This window comes from Mus caroli, unplaced genomic scaffold, assembly GCF_978045245.1.
Source record: "Mus caroli unplaced genomic scaffold, Mus_caroli_1 scaffold_3, whole genome shotgun sequence".
Classification (NCBI taxonomy): Eukaryota; Metazoa; Chordata; class Mammalia; order Rodentia; family Muridae; genus Mus; species Mus caroli.
The window spans coordinates 62,993,325-63,019,254 of record NW_028227258.1 but is presented as its reverse complement, the minus strand read 5'-3'; the positions used below and the strand labels follow the sequence as shown (position 1 = coordinate 63,019,254).

At 45.8% G+C, this 25,930-nt stretch overlaps 1 protein-coding gene across 2 annotated transcripts in view; it reads left to right on the top strand.

Moving 5' to 3' along the window:
- The window catches only part of Notch2 (notch receptor 2), a 170,484-nt gene that overhangs the window by 78,977 nt on the left and 65,577 nt on the right, over positions 1–25,930 (top strand). For both annotated transcript variants that reach the window (XM_029475637.2, XM_021157432.3), the window contains exons 3-5: positions 12,106–12,365; positions 13,818–14,153; positions 22,856–22,978. In XM_029475637.2, coding sequence (XP_029331497.1) covers positions 12,106–12,365; positions 13,818–14,153; positions 22,856–22,978 — 719 coding nt within the window. The remainder of the gene's footprint in view (positions 1–12,105; positions 12,366–13,817; positions 14,154–22,855; positions 22,979–25,930) is intronic.

Below are 25,930 nucleotides of genomic sequence, written 5' to 3'. Positions count from 1 at the left end.
TTGGAGGGACTGCTAGACTCCACGAGGGGTGTGATTCTTGCCCAAGGAGTGGGACTTGGAGTTCTTACATCCTGGGGTTGAAGGGTGCTGAAGGAGTTAAGTGTCACTATTGAAGTCACCACGTTCAGGAGGAGGGTAAAGACACCTTAGGGTCCTTCCTACTCATTGTGATGTATATATGACACAGAACACAGCAGAGTGAGTTCCTTTGTGTTCCTCTGTGTATTCGACGGACTGGAATATAGACAGGGATTCAGTTAGTTCTCTTGACCTCATTAGGAAGAAAGCTGGACAGCTTATCTTCTTTTTTCTTTATGGTAGCAATCCTTTAAGAACTGGTGTGGGTAGACATATGTGTTATCATGGAAGCAGACCTTAAAAACAAAAGATTTGGGTTTTTGTGGAGCAGTTTGAAAGAATAGGCATTTTCATTTTTCAAAAGTCCAGTGAATCCAAACAATGGGGAGATCACAGCTCTCGGTGGGTGAAGTGTGTGTCCCTGTAACTCCAGGGCTGTGAACAGAACTGAGGGGACCTGTACAATTTCAAAGCAACTGTTGGAGATTGTTTGGTCCAGCATCTTACTTTTAGAAAATGGGTGTTTATTTTTACGTTATATGGCAGAGTGCTTGGCTTGCATGTGTGAATGTCCTCTGCCTGCATGCTTGGGGCTCTTGGAAGACCAGAAGAGGGCATCAGGTTCCCTGAAGGCAGAGTTACAGAGGGTTGTGAGCTGCCAGGTGAGTTCCAGGATCTGAATTCTGGTCCTCTGCTCGAGCAGCAAGTGCTCATAGCCACCGAGCCATCTGCCCAGAACCAAGCATCTCATTTTTAACACAAGGAAGACTGAGGATCAGAGAGGTAAAGTGATTTGTTCAAGGTAACATGTCCAGCAGCGGAGCCAAGGCTAGTCTGAGGAAAGGGCTGTGGGTCAGCAACTTTACCAGAGAGATCTGGGGCCATCCTGGAGCCCTTGGCCAAACATTGTAAAAACTTTAATATTCATTCAGATAGACAAAAGGTCACAACTGTTAGACACACATGGCTATGTACGTTTGCACACATATGTTTTATATGTGACAGACTTGGATTGTGAGTGTTTACACACACGTGCATACACTTGTGTGTGCACCCATGCCCTCAGAGTCTCCCATAGAACCGTCCTGAAGGCTTCTGGACAGTGCTGAGGAGAGTGTGGGTCCATCTGTAGTGGCTTTGCCCACATGTCTAGTCAGTGAAGCACCTCTCCAGAAATGATGTAGAATGTCTGTGGCTTGTGCCACGGTTCCTGCTGTATACTGTCTTTGCTTACACTCGTGACCTTGGCCTTGAGCTCCATCTAGAAGCACAGATCAGCCTGGGCCGGTCAGCTCTGGCTTTGCTGTGCTTGCTGCTACTGCCCCTAAAAGTATTTCTGCACTTGCCTTTGCCTTCGCTTTGGGCACAGTGGAGTGGTAAGTTCAGCATGTCTGTTGAATGTTTAGTTTCTGTAGTATGAAAGGCCACAGACCACTATAAAGTCTCAGATAAGGTTTACTCCCAAGAATTGCTCTTCCTCCCTCCCCCTGATAGGCAGTGACTCTGTTTTTAAGAGGAGTAGTTAGGAACCATAATTATTTTGCAGATGTCTACTGTTTTAGGTATTTATTTATTTATTTATTTATTTATTTAGGTGTTGGCAACCAATCTGGAGTCCTGCTGTTGTCAAATGCTCTACCTCTGAGCCACGCTCCCAGTCTTTGTCTTCCTGTTTCTCTATACAGATGGTGTGGCACTGGGCTGTCTTTCTGAAATTAAACATTCTTCATAATAACTGCTTCTCAAATGGCCTGGTTTCTATAACCCTGCTTTGTTTTTTGTTTTGTTGTTTTGTTTTGTTTTGTTTTTCTCCTTCTCTTTCTTTTGCTCTGGTCTTGGGAGTTAAACCTAGGGACTCACACAGGGGACTCAAGGGTTCTACCAACTGAGTATTATTATCTCTAGCAGAAATGGTCTTATTTGCAGTGAACAAGAGTTCACCTAAACGGTAAGCCCTTTTGCCTTTATGATGTTAGTGGTGTCCTGCCCTCAGAGCAAGTGTCAGCAAACTTCCTTTAAAATGCTACATAGCACATCTTTTAGGCCAAGAGTCAAGCTGACAGTTCTGTGTCACTTTATGCCCATTTAAAATGCCACCAGTGACAGTTCCTGAGCTGATGATCCAAACATAGATGGTGGAGTGTGCCAGCTCACCTTAGGGCTCAGGAGCCATTGGAAAGCTTCCTGTTTTCCCAGAAGTGCCAGATGCCAGAAAGCCACTGTTTCTGCTGTTTGTTCTTGATTTAATGTGCAATGATGTTCTTGAAGCAGAGGAGCTGAGATCACAGCAGTGAGCTACCCTTGATCTCTCTGCTGCCTGCTTTTGGTCGATGCCATCTCTGGCTGAGGTGATGTGTGCTAGTTACAGCCGGGGTTTCTACTAAATTAACGAGGAACATCATTCAAAGAAGTGAACACCACTCATTTTTCTTTGGCAAATAATTATTCTCATTACCATCAAAGTAATAAATGTTAGTTGGTGTAAATGCCATAAAAGTTATCTTTTGTGTGGACAAGTTTTGGGGTTGGGTGTTGTGACAGTGGTGGTTTAATAATCATATTTGCTCTTAAAAGCATCTTGAGAGGCTTGCAGGTAAGTCTGGCAGAGCTGGTGCGGCCTGGTAGCTGCTTCTGGGCACAGCAATGCAGCAAGAGCCTCTTACACGGGCACTACAATTTCTGTTGTATGTGACAGAGGGTTTATGTGCAGCAGATATGCACTCTGAAAGCTGAGTAACTTTACACACACACACACACACACATATATATATATATATATATATATATATATATATATTAGGAAAATGTGATGTAAAGAAATCTATTCCATATGGGGTAGGACAGCTTTGAATAGTCTTGGGTTTATGAGGGTTAAGAGGTAGGTGCTTTGTGTATAAAGAATCTTAATTAGCTTAAAGATCCTTTAGGTAAATAGCTCAACCCAGTGGTTCCCAAACTTCCAGTGTAATTGAAGTCTGGAGCCTTTAAGTTGTAAAGATTATGTGGACCCTTGCATCTTGCCCTTTGGCATCCGTTAAGAATGTGAGCACTGAACAGCTGAATGGCTTCCATATGCTAGTCACTGTGTTTGGCACATAGGGTATAGTAGAGAATAACTCTTGTCTATTAGAGAGGATAAATAATTGTAGTAAAGGTTAATGCAGTGTGTCAGATTTATGGGAACATAAAGTGGGGATGTCCCTTCCAAACCTTCTCTTTCCCTTTCTCTCCTCCCTCTTCCCCTTTCTTCTCCTTCCTGTATCTTCCCCTCTTCTCCTTCTTTTGGGGGTAGGGACAGGGTCTTATTGCCTGAGCCTCCCGAGTGTGCTTACAGGCAGCATGTGGCTGCCAGCAGGAAATAACGTTTAGGCAGAGGCTTGGAGGAATTTTAGGGCATGGTTGCATGGTTGAGACAGAGGGTGGAGAGAGTGGGGGCTTTGTGACTGGCGTGTGCATAGGTCTGGCAGGAGGCATGTTGGATTGTAGCATGTTCTTTGAGCTGGAGGAAGCTGAGTACAGAGAACGTACAGTGCATGAATAAAAGCTACATTGAAATCGTTGTTTCAACACAGTGCACCAGGTCAAAGTCTACAAGGAATTCAGGTATCTTCCCAGGGCTTGGGAATGATGCACAGTGCACGAGCAAGGTCTGCCTCCATCAGCAGTAATATAAAAGTCTCTCAGATAGACTGTTAGGTTAATCATAACAGCATCTTATATACATTCAAATGTGGATCAGATACAACTTAGTGGTGTAAGGAGTGCTTGTCAGGATTACAGCCCCTGGCATGCTGCTGCGACACAGCACTTAGAACAGGCATCTCCTCCTCTCAGACAGTTTGTCTGTTATGGCGAAGGGTGTGCTTGTTGTGAACTCATATGATAAGAGCCGGTCTGTGATGTGTTAGTCACATTCGAATATTTTTTCAGGTTTCAGGGCATATGGTAAAGGACTGATTATTTCTTCTGCCACAGCAAGGACACAAGCCTCAGCACTGTCTGTGTGTCCCGGTTCCATCATTCAAGGCTGCTGAAGAGCCTGGGCACTCAGCTTGGTCTCAGAGCTCTGATGAATGAGCTGAGACTGTCTGCTGGAAGATAAGGGCGCTCACGACATTCCATTGTAAATAAAGCATGTGTTCCCATCTCCTCACTCCTTATACCAGCCTCCTACAGAGGGTCGAGTTGCTGTGAATGAGTGGGTCTGAGGTCGTGCCTCTTCAGCCTCTTCAGTCTGGATGTGTTAGCATCAGTGTGCTTGTTGCTTTATTTAGATGAGGGGGTGGAAAAACCTGAGCACCTGTGAACCAAGCGAGGTGGGACTCCAGAAGACGAGCCCTGGCCTCCCAGCTCCCTTGTCGGTTTTTTTCCTGTGGGAAACTTTTAATTTGGAAGCATTCAGCTAATGTGGGAATCAAGATTAACATTTTCTGAAATACTTGTACAAGAAAGGCAGAAATGTGCTGTCCAGGAAGCAGATTTACATAGTAGAAAAAAATGCCTGCCTTGCAGGGTTTGGTAGTCTTTGTGTGTCAGATGTGAGTGTGTGTGTGTGTGTGTGTGTGTGTGTGTGTGAGAGAGAGAGAGAGAGAGAGAGAGAGAGAGAGAGAGAATGTGTGTGTATGTGTGTGTGTGTGAGAGAGAGAGTGTGTGTAGGTTGATTATATATAGGTCTTTGTTTCCTTTACATCAAACCAAGAAGGCCCTAGAAAGCATGTTTTACCACAAACAGCCTGTTTGGGGCTCCACTCTGCACACCAGCACTTCCCCTTCTTACCGAGGAAGGTGTGCTGTTTTTTTCTCTGGTTTTCTTTATCTCCCTTTCTTTTCTGGAAGTAGCAGTGGGGAATGGGTGGGAGTGGGAACATGGGAAAATGTATATGATAAAGCAGCTTCCATTTTCTCTAATTACTAGGAAGTTAACTGAAGTCTGTGCTTAAAACAAAACAAACAAACAACAACAACAAAAAAACAAACCACAGCAACAACAAAACAGTCATCAGTGAGCACAACCCAGTTAGTTACTTTTGCATAGAGTCACAGAGTTAAGAGGCTGAAGGTCCTGTGAGCTGTTGGGCTGAAGTTCTTGAAATGAGGGCCATGTCAGGTTACCCAGTGGCCTGGGCTGTTGAGTACAGCAGGGGCATTTAGGCTGGAGTCCGAATGCTTTGGGGCATCTGGATGTTTCCAGCCTGGCTTTGGGAAAGTTAAAAGGGAACTTTCACTGGTTACGCTAGCTTCGCCTGTTAGCAATTACTTTTATCTACTTTAACAGGGGAACAGGAACAGGGTAGGGGTGGGTGGCGGTGGCAGGAAACCTGGCTGGCATCATGGTCGCAGGAAAGAACAGACTGATTTGGGTCCCTTCAAACTGTAGACCTTTGTTACTGACCAGTGTTTAATTTGGTTTGTGGGTTCTGTTAGCCCCCACCCCATTCACCTTAATGACCGTCCCCGTCCTGGGCTCAGCAGAGGCTGGCTGCCGCTGCAGAGTGGAGGGCTGAGAGGCCCAGGGCAAGAAGAAAGTGGGCTGAAAGCTGCGTTCTGTTTAAAGAATTTTCTGCTGGAAACTAGCCCAGAGGGAGTCAAGAGGAGCTTTAATGAGGAGCAGCTGCGCTGCGATCAGCCCACAGGAGACATTTTCCCTCCATCCCACATTCTGCACAGGTTTTGAAAATTCACGATTTTGAAATTGCTGTTGTGTGAAGAATGCCCCTCCCTCTTGTGTGTGGTGGGGCTTTGCTTTGTTGTTGTTTTTAATGACCAGATCCTCACCAAAAGTAAAAATAAAACTCCTAAAAACAAAAACAAAAGGGTTGCAGTAGAGCCGGGGCACAACTTGGGCTCACCCTGCTGCTGGACATTTGGTGGGGAGAGTGGGGTGAGCAAACCCTGGGGTTTACTTGCAAGTGAGGTTTGTTTCCTTCTCAGACTTCACCCGTTTGGAGCTGACAGAGCTTCTCATGCTCTTGGCGTTTCTCTCGATGGGTGGCTGTTCACGTGGGAAAGTTTTCTGCCCTGTATTCCTGGGGAGACAGCCTGAGCTGCAGCCATGGCAGATAGACTATAGGTGGGAACTGCCATTCACGTCCCTGCCTCATGTCAAGAATGCAGGCCTGTGAGACGCAGGGGCTGTTTCAGGGAAGGGGGGCTGTACCGGAATCCTTTTGGATGGAATCTTTTCTACTGCGTTTCTCTCTTTCCTGCCTTCACCCTATTCTACCATGTGCATGTGAAATGAACAGTAGGTTCTTTTATGTCATCAACAGTAGACTTTTAAGAACTAGGTAATGGATGTAGCCGTGGGGACCAGGCAGCAAGCACCTGCCTGTGTCTGTGGCCCTGCCTGCTGTGCTCATCTCTAAGGACAGAATAAGACCTGGGGCTGCCTGGTTCTGCTGTCTTTTACTTAGCATAATATTTCCAGTGTTGTAGGATGTGACAGGAGTCCATCTCTCTTCACAGACTTTTATTTCTCTACTCATCAGATGACGGGTATTTGGGCTATTTCTACCTTCAGCTATTTATTACGAGTCATGCTGGCATGGACATATGGACGAACATTTTTTTTTTATGAAGAGTCTAGTATGAACATATAATTTTAGTTACTGTGGTGTATGTGTGTGTGTGGGGCAGAATTTTAGAGAAAGATGTATCTTATAATGGAAAGACCAAAGACTGTTAAAGCAGCAAGCCAGTAGTTTTACTTAAAAAGAACATTTGCTACATAGTGTTCTCAGTGCTGTGATGATGTGAAGACCCCAGGAGGGCAGGCACTCATACCGAGTCTGTGTCAAAGAGAGGGGGCCAGTGCTGTGCTCCCGAATCCATGGTGAGCCAGCTCTGCAGTCCAGGCGGCTGGTTATGGGGCACAGGCTCAGTAGCACCAAGTGAACGCTTAGTAATCTAAGTGTAGTCAACGTAGTAAAGGCCTGCCATGGGCGCGTGTTGGTGCAAGCAGGGCCTGGTGATTGCCTCTTCGGAATATTTTAGAAATGCTTATGGCATTTGATAGAAATCACCTTACGGTGCCTTAAGGTTCTGCTATTTAGGGATGTGTGGAGGTGGGAAAAGAGCCAGTAACAAGATGTCTGGCCTGAGGCTTTAAAGATGATCTGAACTGCTATCAAGAGGGAAACTGTGAACATGACTGATAAGCGTTACAGGAATTCGGTTAACAAGACTTGTCAGACACAGCAATTATATATAACTTAAAGGGATTAAATAAAAGTCGAATTATGACCCCTAGAAAATTGGAAGAGCTGAAAGTTTCATGGAAAAATGATGTTTTCCTAATGTTTGTCTTTAAGTCATTGGCAGGACATAGTATGATAGGTGAATGGCTTAGAAAGCTAAACCGGTGCCCTAGAATGGTGTCCTTTGGCATCTGTTGTGTTTAAATCATTGTAAAATGACAAACATTAAGTGTATAGTAGAGAAAAGAGCAGTGTGGCCCAGAGTTGAATTGAAATGACCATGATGGAAGAGGAAAAAGGTAGACTAACTTTGCCAGGTCTTGTGAGAGACATGGTCACATTCTAGATAGTGTGGGAAGTGACCCGCACAGCTTCCAGTGGGAATGGGGACTCCCTTACAGTGAGCAGAGAAGTGTCAGCTAAGCCTGACCAAGTCCGAACTCTCAGAAGGTGATCATGGAGCCTGCTGGGCTGCAGGCTGTGTTCTGAGAACTGAGGTGTGGATGGAGAGAAAGAGGACTGTCTGCCCAGAGTCCGAGAAGCCTGTTTGTACGCAGGATGCCTTCGTAGAAGGAAAGGGCAGAGGGACTTAGTTGAAAAGGTAAGTTAGAAGAGACCTGCATATATTTTAAGCTAAACACAAAGACACAGAGGAATGGTAAACCCAGGACATTTTAATTAGGAAATTGGATCTTCACCAATAAGTAAGTCTAGTTTCATATAAAATTTTATATGAAACTAGACTTACTGTGTGTGTCATCCCAAGGACTCTGGAGAACCCTGACTCTGTACCGCGACTAAGGTCTCCATGTTCTTGCCAGCTTACAGCTTCCCTCCGTCGTTCCTCCTTATGCCCTTAGGTGTGGCATTACAGGGTCCCTTGCTGCTCCTTGGCTAAGCTAGGGTTGCTTCCATCCTTAGGACCTTGGTGCTTGGTGCTCCGTGTCCCTTTGCCTCACACACTTTCCCCTCAGTCAGCAGCCTCAGGTAAAAGGTACATTAGGCAGAAGGAAAGCTAAATCAGGAAGTGGTGTGGGGCTGGAGCAATGTCTCAGTAGCTGAGAACACAGGCTGCGTTTGTCATGGACCTGGGCTATGCCCTAGCACCCACAGAGTGGCTCATAACTACTGTAACCCCAGTTCCAGGAACCCAGCACCACACTCTGGGGAACCCTGACCCTGCACCACGACTAAGGCCTCATTGCCTTTGTCTCTGCTAGACTTTACATCTATGAGCACAGAGGTTTTTCCAGCACAGTTGTTCCTCAAACCAGCTGGGCATTGGCTCCAAGAATCCCACAGAGCCTTTGGATAAAGTTACACAGTCTTTTTTTTTAGATTTATTTATTTTATGTATATAAGTACGTTGTACCTGCCTTCAGATGCACCAGAAGAGGGCATCTGGTCCCATTACAGATGAGATGGTTGTGAGTCACCATGTGGTTGCTGGCAATTGAACTCAGGACCTCTGGAAGAGCAGTCAGTGTTCCTAATTGCTGAGCCATCTCTCCATGAGCCATCTCTCCAGCCCGACATAGTTTTTTTGTTCAACCTGTGCATATACTCCCACATTAAATCATCTGCATATTACTTTTAATGCTTAATATAATGTTAGCGCTGTGTAAATAGCTGCCATGATATATATTTGGGGAATGGCAAAGCAACTGAACATGGCTAGTGCAGATGCCATCTTGCCCCCACCTGGCAGACATTTTTGACCTATGGTTGGTTGAGTCCTTGGATGCGGAACCTATGTGTATCCATGACTACTAGGAAAAAAAAAAAAGCCTGGCACACAGTCAGTATTTGCTAAGTGTTTGCTCTGACAGTTAATGAATGGGTTTAATATTTTTTGTACTAAACTAGTAGAGTATTCTTCATCATCATTAATGTCATGATTAATAAGCATATTGGATGCTATTAATAGGCTCCATGTCTTCTCTACTGAGGAATTGGCAAACTTCTGCAAAGTTCCAGGGACTAAATATTTTTGTGGGCCATGTGGTCTCGCTGTAAACACTCTACTCTGTTGTTGTGGCAGCCATGGCCGTCTGCAAATGAGCAAGCCTGGCAGATCGCCAACGTGACTAGTTATGGATGCGGAAATGGGAATTTATATATTTTCCAAGTGCCACAAAATATGATTTTTAAAAAAAGTTTTTCAAGCATCTACAAATGTAAAGACCACTCATGGTTTATAGGCCATACAGAAACAAGCCACACCAGACCCCTAAGGATTCCTTGCTTCTTTTCCACTGTGGCCAGCTTCTTAAACACCATCTACTCGGTGGAAACTTATTTTCTGTTCTTGGTAGGGAAGGGCTATTTGGATTAAACCCTAGAAACAGAGAATTCAGAAATGCATCTCGGAGGTTCCAGAACTTTCCTGTTGATCGTTTCTGGGTTCTCGGGGACCTTGTTCTCATTGTATGTTCATGATGTTGACATTTAAATGAGTTTGCATTTTCTCAGCCGACGCCACATGGCAGCGCTGGGGGTGGCGCAACAGTTGAGGAGCAGAGCTGGGCAGAGCCCACCCGGGTTTACAGGCACGCCATTCTTCACACGGTGCATGGTTCCCACCCTGGAAGATCAACAGGCCTGATGCCCAGAGGCCTGTAGCTGTGAGTGGGAGGTGGGATACAGTTTCTTAGCATCTTCCACAACACATTTCTTGAATAAGCCGCAAGTGCTTTTAATAATCCCTTGCAGGGTTAATTTTAGCCACGCCACACTGGTGTTCTCAGTGCCTCTATTTAAGAAAAAGAAATCTAGCGAAGCCTCACAGCCTATTGTCAAAGCAAGCTGTGATTTGGATAAGGCAACATATTTTCCTCAGCACGCTTGGAGAGAAAAATGGTTTTTATTTGCTGAGCATTTTAATCCTTATAATTTTTTTTCACATACTTGAGTTTGCCTGGTTCTCACACAATCCCACAGTGTAAGTGGCCCTTTTAACTATTTAAGATGCCAGTGAGGAGAAGCAGTCAGCCCAAAGCCTGGACTCTTCTTAAAATTAAGTAACTTAGTTTTCATTCTCTGTCTGTGCGTATCTATGTGTGGGTGTGTGCGTGTGAGTGCAGGGAAGGGAGCCAGAGGCATCAGGTTCTCCTGGAGCTGGAGTCACAGGCTCTTGTGAGTTGTCTGCTGTGCGGTGCTGGGGATCAAACTCGGGTCCTTTCAAGAACAGAATGCTCTTAACTACTGAGCCATCTCTCAGCCCTGACACCGGGACTCTTGACAAGACCTGTGCCCTTCTGAAGTGCACTCCCTTTCCACAGCCAGTCTGTTGGTTTCATCACTGTGAGCTCTGCTCCTTGCCTGTCTGGAGAGTGACTTACTGATGAAGAAGCTCAAGAGTCCTGTCCTCTCTCCCCGCTCCCCCCCCTCCCCCACCGTGTAGAGTTCTGGGAAGGGGCAGGAGGCCTTTGCTGATGACCTCACACACCGTCCCTGTTTACCAGCTACTTTCCCCACCAGTCGTTATAGTTACTGCGCAATTCTTCTGAGCTGTTGTCTTAGTTCCCCAGTTTCATGCCTTCCTCATATTTTTCAAAAACCTTATGGCTAATGAGGTGTCTTTGGTGTGCTTGGTAAAAGCAGGAAGGAATTCAGTGCTTCCAGTCATCAAGGAAGACATGACAGGAGCTGGGTCTGTGGGTGAAGGTTTGGTTTAAAGATGTTTTAGGTAGGAGTGGAACAGGCTTCTGTGTCATTCTCCTGTCCTCCAAAAAGTAAAATTGACAAGTAGATCACTCAGGTATCTGAGGCTCCAGCCAAACAGCACACATTCTAGTTAGAAGCACACTCTTTGTGTTCTTGTTACGTAGTCGTTAGTGGTCCCGATTAAACAACTTCACATCCTTCCTGAGGCTGTTTAGAGAACATTTCTGTAAGTGATTCATGTGGTTTGGGGTGTCTGTGTGTCTTACAAACGAGAGGAACAACTTCTCAATGAACTAATTGGAAAATGTTGGGGAAAGTTGTTTTGAAGCAGGTTCTCATACAGTTCTGGCTGCCCTTGATTTCAGTGCGTGGCCTAGGCTGGCCTTGAACCTCCCAAATCCTGGGGTTGCAGGTGTGTGTCATCACGCTCAGCCAGAGCGTTGGTCTTGAATGAGTTCCCTGCCATACACAGCTGTTTGAGTGCGTGGTACTTGAGATTTTCTATGCATTCTTCATTATACCCAGTTTTTCATTTGCTTATTTATTTATCAACATTTACGATGTCTCTTTGAACCCTTCCTGCACCTTCCTTTCCTCCTCTGTGTCGGTCTTAGCTACCTGATATAACCCAGCGAGCCAAGTGCAGAACAGAGAGAGAGAGAGAGACCTACCATGTCCTAGCACTCAGTTGTGAAGGAGCCCATGATGACAGCTATATGTTAACTGGGAAGTCTGGAGGGCTCAGTGTACTTGTTATCATGAAAGCGTCATAGTCCTGTCCACTGCCTCGCCAACATGAGAAAGTTACGGCCACAAAGGAGGCAGGTCTTCACAGCACTGTATAAGGAGACCATCTCAGCCTGTGCTGATGGACAGATGTGGTGGGTATATTTTACCTCTGAGGAAGGGTCGTGCTGCCTGGCTGTAGAAGACCCTGCTGGGTCGCCCGTCTGGTATTTTGTTACCTGCCAGGACTCACAGGGACTTGGAGATATAGTAAGTTCTCTGAGTACCACTTCCGCAGTCAGAGAGTTTATAGATTGTACCTTTACATGTCTTTGTTCACACTTGAATATTTTCTTGCATGTACAACATCGTTTTCTGGTCTTTGGACTCACAAGAAATCAGGTGGTTTTCATGGAATTTTTTCTTCTTCTTAATACAGATGTCCAGAGGGCTTCTTGGGAGAATATTGCCAACATCGAGACCCCTGTGAGAAAAACCGCTGTCAGAATGGTGGTACTTGTGTGCCGCAGGGCATGTTGGGGAAAGCCACCTGCCGATGTGCTCCAGGGTTCACAGGAGAGGACTGCCAATACTCCACCTCTCACCCCTGCTTTGTGTCCCGCCCTTGTCAGAATGGGGGTACCTGTCACATGCTCAGCCGGGACACCTACGAGTGCACCTGCCAGATCGGCTTCACAGGTAATGGGTTCAGCCAGAGCATGTGCTTTCCGGTCCTCCGAGCCTTACCCTGTGTTAGCGACTTCTCACTGCTGGGATAGAACACTTGGATCACAGCAGCTCCGAGCACCGCAGCTCCAAGAAGAGTTTATTTTCTCTGTTAGTTCTAGAGGAAGGATACATAGTATCTAGGGAAGGCATGGGGGTGGGGTGGGAGGTGGGGGGCTGCACCCTGACAGAAAGTTGGCTGGTCAGTTTTCAACCCCAGATAGGAAGCAGCTCAGCTCACACCCTGCCCTGGTCTCTGTGCTTCCTGCAGTAGGGACTCCCCAGGCAGCACTGCCAGCGGTCTAGATAGGAGCCTGTGAGGGATGTTTCTCATTCAAACTCCCACATCGGGGTCCCCCAACTCCAGTGTACATTTAGCGTTATAATACAAGTTGGAATATGGGGAAAGGCTCAGGGACACTTAAAAAAAATCTGTTAATAGATAAATGTTAGCTATTTTAAACAAGTAAAAGGTTAAAAATATGATTAAAAGGACATACAATATGTGAGATCCTTTATATAGTATAGAAAGAAAATAATTCAAGAATAACGTTCTAAAACTTCTTTTATATTGAGGCACTGAGAATCTTTTAATTTGTCAGGTGAGCAGTCAGTGCGTCCTGTACCTTTGGAGAGTTTGAAGGGATAGAGGGGGAGAAAGGGAAAAGGTCAGAGGTCTTGAAGTATTTGCTTAGACACTGGCTTTTCTGGCGTCTCGAACTCTTCTTCCCCTACAACTTACTGACAAAAGGAGAATTGTTTGTCATTTTGGTCCCTGCTGGAGACACTAAACCAATGGTTCTATAAATCTATAAGCCAAAATGAACAGAGTGGTCAGAAAATTAGACTTCCTTTCTTCTGTTTGAAGAAACATGGTCTTGTTAGAGAATCTAAGAAGTGCTCAACTCAGTACCCATCAGCAGACATGACTGAGAGCCTGCTGTGGGGACCCAGCTTTGTTGCTGTGGTGGCTGACATGGGTGGAAGGATACAGCACTGGGTGGGCATTGAGGGCAGTTTGAAGAGGTGGCAGCTGTTGGGCAGAGTTGTCAACAGCAGGTAAACGAGAGGCGTTCCCAGCTGAAGAGCGGCTCAGCAGCGACCTGGAGCTAGGAGAGCGGTGGATCCTGACCCTGGGCCGCAGGACTAATGGACTCCTGCCGGCCTGGCTTCAAGTAGCCAACACTCAGTCTACTTAGGTGCCCTATCCCCTGTGTCTTTGAGTGTCACCCCAAGGCCTCAGGGAGCACCTGAAAGACACCATTTGTCTGAAGATCTTCAGGTGACACTACTATGCGCTGTAGAATCTAAAGTCTAGGGGTCTCCATGTAAGGTCTTGTTGTTCGCTGGCTGGGAGACGGAGCTGCTGAGTGTGGACCTGGCTCCCTTTGTGAGTGGTACTGAGTTCTGTTACCCTTCCTTTAGGGAAGCAGTGTCAGTGGACAGATGCCTGTCTATCTCATCCCTGCGAAAATGGAAGCACCTGTACGTCTGTGGCCAGCCAGTTCTCCTGCAAATGCCCTGCCGGCCTCACAGGGCAGAAATGTGAAGCTGATATCAATGAGTGTGACATTCCAGGACGCTGCCAACATGGTGGCACCTGCCTCAACCTTCCTGGTTCCTACAGATGCCAATGTCCCCAGGGCTTCACAGGCCAGCACTGTGACAGCCCTTATGTGCCCTGTGCACCCTCGCCCTGCGTCAACGGAGGCACCTGCCGTCAGACTGGTGACTTCACTTTCGAATGCAACTGCCTGCCAGGTGAGGAGCTCTCTTGGCTATGGGAGTGGGGATAAACCAACCTCAGGATGAAGGCGGAGGGTGTGCTTCCCAGAGCCTCCTTTAGGAAGCAAAGCAGGGGGAAGGGGAAGTGAGAGCTTTGTGTGGGGTGGGTTGCTGGCAAGGGAGGGGTTTTATGGGCTCACTGTGGTCCATAAGTAGAGCAGGGGGTAATTTAACATGTCACGAGTTTATGACGATGAGTGCTTAGGAAATTGTTTATTGTCCCTTTTGGAGAAACAGTTCTAAGAAACGGCCAGGAAGATCTGGAGTGGGGAAGACGGTGAGAACCACACACTGTGTGTGTGTATGTGTGTGTGTATGTGTATGTATGTGTGTGTGTGTGTATGTGTGTGTGTATGTGTGTGTATATGTGTGTGTGTATGTGTGTGTGTATGTGTGTGTGTGTATTTGTGTGTATGTGTATGTGTGTGTGTGTATGTGTGTGTATATGTGTGTGTATGTGTGTATGTGTGTGTGTATGTATGTGTGTGTATGTGTGTGTATGTGTGTATGTGTGTGTGTATGTATGTGTGTGTGTTTGTGTATGTGTGTGTGTGTGTGTGGTAAGCACTGTAAGCCAAAGTGGCACCAAGCGGGAGGATCAGCTCTCTTTTATGCTTCTGCACCCCCCCCCCCCACAGCCCCCACAGAATAGTTACCTCTCTTGGGTCCCCTCCTTGACTTGGGGAGAGGGTAGCCCTTCCCACCTTGATATAGTAGTTAACCCTTTCACCTTGACATGGGAGTGGCCCTTCCCACCTCAAGCTGTGGAGACTTTTGCAAGAAGCTCTTCTGTTAACCAAGGCATTTTCTGACAAGCTGTGGTTGACGTCGTGGGAGAAACTAACCACGACACAACACTTTGCCATTCTCTTGGCTGCTCAGGGTCCTAGGTACACACACAACCCACCTCTGACACACAGAGGAGTTGTGTTTGGGGGCCCAGAGTCTGGTGATCCTTAGAGGGAGAAAGGCGCAAGGCTGGCCAGCTCACTTCACTCCATATAAAAGTAATGAGGATGCTGAAAGCAAGAATTTTGATTGGGAACAGAGCACAAGCAGCTGGAGCAGATGAATTACTAAGCAACAAAGATTCTGTTTTTATACAAATACCCTTAGCACAAAAACAAAAGAGAAAACTGTGTGTGGGGTGTGGGGTGTGTAATGTGTGTGTAATGTGCAAAATAAGCAGGATTGCCTCAAAAAGAAGTTGTTCAGCCACTCTTCGAGTGGGAGTCCTAGACTCTGGTGTTGAGTCTAGGACTCAACACATAATTGGTTTGTGTGTGTCATCTTTAGGGGCTTAAAGGTCATAGGTCAATCCTTAGTAGAAAACCAAATGGCAATTTATTTGAAACTCTTTTGGTTTATTTATTTTATGTTTAAGAGTGTTTTGACTACATGTATGTCTGTACACTACATGTGTACCTAGTAGCCAAGGAGGTCAGAAGAGGGCATTGTAGTTCCTGAAACCGGAGTTACAGGTAGTTGTGAGCCACCATGTAGGTGCTGGGAACCGAACCTGGATCCTCACCCAGACCAGCAAGTGCTCTTAATCACTAAGCCCTCTCTCTTTAGAGCACTGGTTTTCAACTTCCTTATGCTGTGACTCTTTAGTACAGTTCCTCATGTTGTGGTGACCCCAACCATAAAATTATTTCGTTGCTACTTCACGGCTGTAACTTTGCTACAGCTATGAACCGTAATGTAAATACCCGAATGTGCAGGGTATGTGGCCCGTGCTGCAGTAAGCGGCGTGTCAGAACCCTAAGTCAAGCTGGCCACTTAGCCAAGACATAAGGAGGTACATTAAATCCTACTGCTTTAGTTTCTCTTTCAATCAAGAGTAAATAACCATCATTCTAGATGCTAAATAAGCATTTAGTAAGAATTGCTGTCACCTATATTATCATGTAGGAGAGACTACGATATCTTTCTTTACACTTGCATTTGTTTGCATTTTAGGACTTAAAAACAAAAAGAGAAATATAAACAACTTCCTTTGTAGATATTTTAATATTGCAGACATTCTAATAATCTAATGTAATGGCCCAAGTGGCTCATAATTGAAGTTAGTGTGATTTATGGCTGGGGGCCGTGTGCCATTTTCAGTTTCAAGAAAATTGCTTTTAATAGTTGCCTAGAACAGGAGGCTGTTTGGCAGCAAGATATTGACCGGAAGTTAGAGAGGTCAATAAAGGAAGTCTTTAGCTGGGGAGCGATTATTCACTCGCATTGTTCTGCATTGTTATCCGATAGGCACGATAAAGCACCTCAGGGAATTCTGAGAGAGGCCAGGAAAGGCTTGTCAAATGAGAATGGCTGCTCCTCCTTGAGAAAGGAGGTGACCAGGGATTCCACAGCCAGCGGACTGCCAGGGCTGGAGTGGTGGAGTAAGGAGGTTTGGCTGTATTCCATGCTGTGCTTGGTGTGTGTGTGTGTCTATTCGTGTGTATGCACATGCATGCGTGTGTGTGCACACATCTCTAATACTTTGGAGGTAGGTACTATTTTTTGAGTTTTCTCAGAGGAAGTGTCTAGAGTCTGGCATGTTAAGTCACTTACTGAGAGTTGCACAGCTGATCCTACCTATAGAAGCAGAGCCCTGGGACCCAGGCAGGTCATTTCCAAAGCCAGCACCTGGTGTACCTGGTGGCTGTCACACGCTCATCTGCTTCTGAGGCCGCTTAGGCGTGTTTGACATCTCATTAAATGTTTTGAGCAGTTTGGATTAAAATTAAAAGTAGTTTACATATGAGGAGAAGAAGACGCTTCCATTATAAGCAATTAGTGTTTGTTTTGCTAAATTAGCCCAGGTGTACTGCACACAGCACAGAGGGCTCACTGGACTAGTGCTTGTCTTTTGGGATCACCTGATCTGAGACAGATGACTGCCTTCTGTATGTATAGAAGGAGTGGGTGGTGCACAGCACTGTGAGCAAGTTAGGCTTTTCCAGAGTGTGGAAGGCTCATGCTCTCTTCCATCCCAGGAGAGGCCTGGGCAGTGTTCTCGCAGGTCTCCTAGACTTTCATTTTCACAGTTCTTTCTTACTGTAGTTCCCTCCTCACTCCCCCTTCCTTGTTCCTGCTCTGGACAGGGGATTGAGATGCTGCTAGAATAGGAATCTCTATGTGTTGGCACACCCAGCCTAATAGAATTGTCATTTCTGTTGTCACAGTGGGGAAACCGAGTCAGCGGGGCACAAGGCCTTCTGCATCCCCTGCACTGCTGTTTTCTGCTACAGTGCAGGTCCTTGCATTTCTAATCATACTCTGACCACTCTATTTAAAATTATAGCCATCCCCTCCATCCCCATAATTACTGGCCCTGGCCTCAGTCTTTGTTTTCTTTTTCTGTGACACTTAGAGTCCTACTGTATGATCTGTACCCTGTCATTTCCTCCATTATACCTGTTGGTTATTGCTAGTTGTCCCCCAGCTCGACTGAAGGTCAGGACCCTTGTTTTTGTTTATTGATCACTGTCCCAAACACCTGAAAACAGGGCCCATGTGGAACACGCCCACAGATGCTTGCCAGGATGGTGGGTGTGACTGATGTCATTTCCTGTCTGGAATCCTGCATCTCAGGATTGGCCGCTTTTGTCCAAGGACACTAATACTGGATAAAAGTGATTTTGAGTGTTTTCAGTTCTGAAAGTTGGGGAGTAGGACATGTTAGTGATTCTGTTTGCATGGTTAAGGTGCAGGTTTTCCTGCAGAGAGCACTGTAGTTACTGTGTTGACCCAGGAGGAAGGAATTCATACCACAAAAGTCATTCAGTTTGTGCAACATTGAGAGAAATGTTCACAATTGGCATGGACAGTCCTGGAAGGTACTGGCTTTTTTTTCTCTACTCTCTATATGGTGACTTCTCAGAATGCCATCTGGTCTGTCCATTGCTGTCAGTGAAAGCTTGTTTTTGTAAAGTGCAAGGGCCTGTATGCTGTGCAGGCTGAGTATGTGTCATCTCCTGGCAGGAAAGGCCTCGCGCACTTGTGTGTCTTCTGAGCTCTGTTGTTGGCGAGCAGAAGTACAACCAGCAGTGGTTCTCTCTACCATTTCCATGCTCAGGGGTGTGCGCTCTTGTCTTACACATTCAGATCACACCCTACACCTTCACCTTTGTGAGATTTCTTTCCAGGAAAAAAAAAAGCCATTGAGGTCTCTCAGTCTGCCTGAGAGGCTTCTCCTCTCCTGCCAGCAGCTCTCCACCCTCATTGAAAGGGCCTGAAGACAGGCCGACAGCAGCTCTCCTAAGAGAGCTGCTCTCTGCATGGGAGGACATGTCCCTCACTGAATGTTGCTCAGCAGGGTGGCCCACAGTTTCCTAATGGCACAGTCTTAAAATGGCCCTTCTGAGTTTAATTTTCTCCTTTTGGCCTTTTAAGGACCGGAGTTGGCTTTGAGCAGTGGACTCCTTGGGAGCCCTTCTGTGACTGATGCATCTACCGACCCGCATATCTGATCTGCGTGTTACTCCTCCGGCAGACTTGAAATGTTTTAAGGGAGTGATGGCTGTAACTTCCTGTCCCACCCTCACTTTTGGATGGACAGTTTCTTTCAAGAATTGGCTAGCCCTTTTCAGAAAGATTTCTAGAGTTTTAGTTGTTTTAATGTGATTATTTGTGTCTGCATCTCTATTTTTAAAGTGTCAATCATGCCTTATTGGGGAGGAATGGATGTGGCTTGAGTTTGCTCAGATCTCGGAACTTTTAACCTAAGCTCTGTTTTTCAGGTTGTTGTAGGGCAGACAGCTCTGGGGTCTCATAAAACAGACTGGTGAATACTGAGTGGTGCTCTGGTTCCCTCCTGGATGCTGCCCACTAGCCTTGCAATTCTGGGCTAGTGAGCCCAGCCCAGTTCCCCTCAGCTTCCGCATTTATAATATAAGAGGCTTAAAGGAGATGATCCCCAGCGGATGCTCTAATCCCCTTGCTGCAAAATAGTATGAGCTCATACGTTTAAGAACCTTCCCCTGGACTAACAGGTTTATTGAGATATAATTTACACACCATCCAGTTTCCTCTTGTAGATGTACAGTAGCTCCTACTTGCTAGACTTACGGATTTGTGTCTTCATCTCCACAGTCAGGTTGTAATGTTCTCACGCTGCAGAAGAACCACATTCTGACTGTTTATATGCCGCCCATTCTTCCTAACTCCCTCTAGTACTGGGTGACTGTGATGGACTTCGTGACTCGCTTTGCCTACTGTGGGCATTGTATATAGATGGAAACACATACCGTGTGGGCCCCTATTCATTCAGTGTGACTTGGATGCTCTACAACATGCATGGTAGAATGCACTGCCATACCTTTCCTTTGCTCCCTGCCCAATAGTCTGTCGCACAGTCTTGCCACCGTGTATTTCTCAGGGGGTGACATTTTGACTCCAAGTTCTGTCCTGTGGGTCTTTACCTGGAAGCGGAGTCGCTGAGTCATGTGGTAACGCTAACTTCCAGGCGTGGCCAGACTCACAAGGTAGTCACACTGCACTATGCTCCGACCAGTAGCCAAATAGTAGTCCAGTTCCCACCTCCATGGCGGCATTGTTGCCGTCTGCCATTTTGATTATAACAGTCCAGAGGGATGTGGCATTATCCATCTCTTTGTTTCGATTTGTGCTTCCCTGATGGCTTGCAGCGACAAGACCTGGTCCTTATTGCTTATTGTTTATGTGCTTGTTTGGGGAGTGTCCACTGAGAGCCTTTATCATTTAGTGATTGGGTTATTTGTATTTTTTGTTAAGCTGTGTAAGTTCTAAAAAAATACATCCTAGATCCAAGTCTTATTGTATGTGTGACTCACAGGCACTCTCTCCCATTCTGTGGCTGTCCCCTGCCCCCTCACTGTTTAGATGTTCTGAGGAGATCTATTTTTTTCCCTGCTTGAGCTTTTGGCCATATTTAAGCAAGCTTTGCTTAGCTCGTTAGAAAAGATCCCACTCCTATTTTAGCACCTTTATCTAGGGCCAGTGGTTCTCAACCTTCCTAATGCTGTGACTCTTTAATACAGTTCCTCATGTTGTGCTGACCCCCAACCATACAGTTATTTCTTTGCTACTTCATAATTAATTTTGTTACTGTCATGAATCTTAATGTAAATATCTGATATGCAGGACTTCTGATATGTGACCCCCCTCCAAGGATCCTGACCCACAGGTTGAGGACCTCTGATTTAGGCCTCTTACATGTCTTTGAATGAATTTTTATGTGTATCTGAGTCCACGTTCGCCCTTGTACTCATGGACATCTGATTGGTTAATTTAAATGTTCTTTACATCAAACTCATTTATGTTTGGAGCCAGGTCCTGGGAATCCTAGCAGCAATGTAGGTGGGATGCTGTGCTGGGGTCTCCTCAGTGACTGCGAGTCTGACCTTGGAACCTATGTTTTTAACAAAGCAAATTCATTTCCTTTTCCCCTGCTTACTCATTGATGAGAAAGAACTATTTTGAAAATTATCAGCTATGAAAACAGTGTCTTTCTTGCTTCCTATGGTTTTGATGAAATGTTGCTGTTTCTTAATTTGTACATGATTGGTAAATTCAATGAGTTGTAACACTAGCTAGTACAACGTCAAGGTCCCAGTTAACATTCCTTTTGGCTGAGCTACAAGGGCACTGCCACCAGCCTGCTACCTTATTCTTCACGATTTAGCCTTAGTCATGAGAGACTAAGTTAGGGAGATGATATTTTTCTTAGGGTTTCTGTTGCTATGGTGACACAGCATCACCAAAAGTAAATCGGGGAGGAAAGGTTCATTTGGTTTATACTTCCACATCATTGTCTGTCATCAAAGAAGGTCAGACCTGGACCTGAGGACAGACCTGGAGCAGAGGCTGCGGAGGGAAGCTACTCACTGACTGCATGGTAGAGGTGTAGTCAGAAGCCTCCCTTTATCACTGCTTAGGGATGGGCTTTAGCAGTTCTACATCTTCTTGTGCACTGGTCCATTTGTAAGACTTTCATGTAATAGACAGAAATAGAAGTAATTTGATAATTTAAAAAAATGTAAGTGTATGCTTCTACAGCTTTTAATTATTTCTGTCTTCTATAAGGTGACTTTTGGTTTTGTCTACTTGGTTTATACTCATTTATATGCCTGTCACATCGTCAGTCACTGTGCCATGGTTCAGCACAGCAAATTGGATGTAGAGTTCATACTATTTTGTGGTTAGGAAAGAAGAGAGCAAGACGTGATTGAAGTCTGTACCCCACAAATAGGGCATCTGTCTATCACTGTGGTACCCCAGGATCTAGTGTAAGTAGAATGAGGAAATCTGTAAGAGATACTTTGAGGAATGTTTGGTCACACAGTGCTTCAAATACGTGCTCACTGGCCACTCTTCTTAGAGCTGACAGGGCTTCTCTTCTTTAGTTCATAGGTTTGGTCACACAAGGAAGGAAAGAAACTTAGTGACAGTGACAGAGAACCACCCCGCAGGGAGTTAGGGTGAGCCTAGTATTTTAGAGTTGCAGACGTGTGGAAGACAAGCAATGTAGCCTTCACATGGAGAGAGGAAGTTAGGAATACTGGCAGTTCTAGTCACTACCAGTGCCACCTCTCCCAAAGCCTGTGTTACTGTGGAGGACTCTTCCCGATGTGGCACTTACCAGTCCAGAAAGGCAGGCTGGGCAGGTGTGTTCAGACTCCCTACCAACTGACCGACGCTGACTCAGAGTTCGTAACGCTGTGCAGTGAACAGCTTCAGGTGGGGACGCTGTGACTCAGCTCTGCTCTTCCTACCTCAAGCTCAGTGTCTCCCCTGTGTCCTCCCACCCAAGTCACCCGAGTAGTTTTGGAATCCTCTGACCTGTTGTCCAAGAAAAAAAAGAGAGAGACTTAAATCTTGTTGTTACAACACTGTTTTCTCCTCCAGTTTATTCATTCATTAAAACATTTTTCTTGGGTTAGGTAAAATTTAAGTCCTTGAAGTATTTTCATTCCTTCTTAAAATCAGCGTGTGAAAGCGCAGGTTCCTTTTTCTGTTTCATTTGGTTGATCTTCTCCCCATGTGCCCCTTACCCGCCTCCCCTACGTGTCCCTGACTGGCCTTCCATGCTTGCCCCCAACCTGCTATTTCTTCTCACTTGCATGCTTTTAGCTCCAGTACTCCTCCTTTAGGTCCAGTGCTCCTCCTTCCCCTTCACAGAAATGTCCGGTTTCCCTCTCTTTCTCCCTCCTCCTTCCCTCTCATTCCCAGCTTCCTCCCTCTTTCCTCTACTCTCTCTCTCTGTCCTTTTTTTTTTTGTGGAACTGGGGCCTGTGTCCTCTAGACAAGCACTCTACCACCAAGCTCTATGTGCAGCCCCAAAGACTTAATTAATCATTGATTGATTGAGCTGTTCTTTTTAGGAATCTAGACAGGAGCTTCGGAAAACCCAATACCCTGGTGTTTGGAACCAGTTAATGGTTGTCCAAGTATACATTTGTCTTCTCTGATTTTATTTCACAGAAATGAATGTGAGGTAACTATGAACGCAAGAGGCATACTGAATGACTTTCATTGTCTAGCTGTGCTTAAGGCCAAAGAGTAGAGGACTGGGTATTTCTTGTGCAGCAGTTGCTGGGATATGCACTGAAATTGCAAAGCAGGTCTGTCCTGTGACCATGACCTGCTAGTGAGAGCAGAACACTGTGCTGTGAGATCCTCATTGTCTTTTGTTCTTCTTTCACCAGGTTTTGAAGGGAGCACCTGTGATCGGAATATCGACGACTGCCCCAACCATAAGTGTCAGAATGGAGGAGTTTGTGTGGATGGTGTCAATACCTACAATTGCCGCTGTCCCCCTCAGTGGACTGGTAGGTTCAGGGTAGAGTACGGCACGTGGCAGACAAAACTCTTAGCAAAGTGGGTATTGTGTTCATGTTACCATAGGATGCTTAGCTGTCAGAGTGTGGAGCCTGGCTTCCATTCCCAGGCCTTGAGTGGGACTCTCCCGTGATTCTTTGCCCACTTTGAAGTGTGTTCACAGGCACCCCTGGGCAAGAAGAGCTCTGAGCTCAGAGCTGGGACAAGCACTGTTCTGGGTTGGAGAGCAGAGCTTAGCATCTGTCAGCCTGTGGTCTGGACACAGAAGTGCTCTGTAGGTATTTGAGAGGGAAAAAAAAATTGTACTTTGATGCATAACAAACTGTGCATATCTTAAGAACCCAGAGCTTATGGTTTATCTTGGACAGACATCTGTCCTATCACATTGCCAGGGGCAATGGGCAGGGACTCTTGGTGACATCATTTCTACTATGTCTTCCTCCTTTTTTGTATCTTTTTTGCACAGTAGTTTAAAGTAAGTTTTTTCCCTATCACTGACATGAGTAGGTCAGTTGTGCTTAAACCCTTAGCCTTTTTGAAGTTTCTTGTGTTTCTTAGGTTTGTAACCCGTTTTTTAAAAGGTGAGTGATCTTATGTAGGTATTTGGCTTTAGATTCTGCTCATGTTGACCTGTTTATGACTGATATAGAGATAAGTTAGAAACTGGTTAAGAAATGAAGAGCTGAATAAATAGTCTTTAAGTTAATTATGTCCAGCATGGTGGTGCACACTTTTAACCCCAGCACTTGGGAGGCAGAGATGGGTAGATGTTTGTGAGTTTGAGCCAGCTGGTCTCAAAGCATGTTCCAGGGCATCCAGAACTATGCAGTGAAACTCTGTCCTGCCCCAGCCATCAAGTTTCTATTTGTGTACATGTGTGTGTGCACATGCCTTCATGTGAGCACACATATGTATGTGTGTGTGTATGTATGTATGTATGTTTGTGTATGTATGTGGGAGTGCATATGCCATAGCATCATTTGGAGGTCAGAGGACACATCCTGGTGTGTCTTTATGCTCTCTTTTCACCATGTGGCTCCAAGGGGATTGAACTCTGGGCACTAGGCTTGTGCAGCAGGAACCTTTCTTCTCTGCACTGTCTCAACGGCCTACACTGACCATGTTTTGAATGAAGTTGATTGGCTTAATGCGGAAGAGGGAGGAGTGAGTTAATGTGACCAGAGAAACCTGAACTATCTCCTTCAGGAAACAGCCAGGGCTCTGGGTCTCTCAAATGTATAATTATTTAGAGTGCCTCTGTACTATAGACTATGGATAGAAAAGTCTAAAGAGGATTTAAAACTTAGTGCTGTGATTGTTTTCTGGAAGAGCCCGTAATTCTACTTCTAATCCCCGTTCTTCTGAGTGCTTTCCCACAGGTCTAGAGTTGGACTTCTGCAGTTTCTTCATGATGCCCTGGTCCCGGGACATCATTCCTAACACCTCCTGACAGGTTTTCTTCTCTCTAGCTTTTACCACACCTGTGGCACATTTTTCAGAAACCGTTTTCTCTTCCAGCTTAGAAATTTATCAGAAAGTTAATTATGTGAGAAATAGTCACTGTTAATATTGGACCTTATTCTTCTGAAGATGCAGTACACAGGGTTGGGAGAAATGCTTGCCGGCCATGGCTCTGTCCTAACCTCTGCTTGTTCTGTGGAGCGTGATGCATGGGCATCAGGCTGCTGTCGCCAGGGCTCGGTAACTGGTGTTGTAACTTCACAACTGACTCTTCTCCTGATGCTGCATCAGGCTGCCTGCTCTAACCTTGGCTAACCTGGAAGTGTCATGGTAGGGAAGGGTTCTCTGAGAACCAGTGTTTAACCCGGGTGTACAGGCAGTGCTTTTCTGCGATGGCGGTCTTTTCTTTGGAGTGCCATTCTCCCGGTTCCTAGTGTCTGTAGAAAGGGCAGCAGAGGTCATGGAGAAGTTTCCTCAGGCAGGGTGTATTTCTGCTGATCACTGTCATGCTATGACCCTCAGCCTCTGGCTTGCCTCCTCCTTCACTCAGACCGGTTCTTTGATTTCCAATGACAAGGCTGTGTCTGTTCTTAGATGGAATCCAAGCTCTTCCTTGGTTGTGTGAAGCACCACACCTTGTGTCTGTCCGGTTTCTAGTCTCCGCATGCGTGTGTCAGCTCTTCTCACCCTAGCGATTCTGCCCAACAGTCCTGTCTGCACAAGCATGCTTCCACATCCGGTCCTCAGCCAACTTCCCCTTTCTCAGGTCTCCCCTCTGTTCCTCTCCCTGCCTGACTCAGGTGCTCTCCTCCCAGGAAGCCTTCCCCTCCCTCCCTCTGTCCAGGTGAGTGAGGCTCTTGCTCCCCTCTGGCTGCCTTTCGTTTTGATGCCTTCCACAGCTATACAGACACTGTTGGCTGCTTGCTGTGGTGGAGAGGTGGAGGCGCAGGGGGTTGAGCTGCTGTGACTTAATGGCTGCCTTCTGCTGATGCTGAGAAGACAGAGGTAGTTGTGTTTCCCAGGAACCCTGTTTTATTGCTGTTAGTGCTCTGAGCTCTACAGAATTGACAGGAATGAGCAGAGTTAGATGTGTCAGCATCTTAACGTGCTAATTGCATATTTTCTATTAGGGGTATAACCTATTGAGTATCCTTCTTCTTAGATGATGATGATGCACAGTGCATACCTAAAAGAATTAAATTATCTGTCCTTAGCAAATAAATTGTGATTGGGTTCATGTTTTAATCTAGGTTTATTGAGTTTCAAATCTGTGGTCTCTTTTTTTCTGTACCAAGAGGGCTCTGTGAGGTGGTGCCTTTTATTTTTTTTTCTTTTAAGGATAAAGACCATTGAAGTGCCTTTAATGCTCAAAAATTCAATTTCTGATTTCATTATTCTAGGATTTCATGATTTGTTTTCTCTTCTTGGGAACCTCACCGGTGACTCTGAGGTTAGGAATTCACACCGTGTGAAGGGTTCAT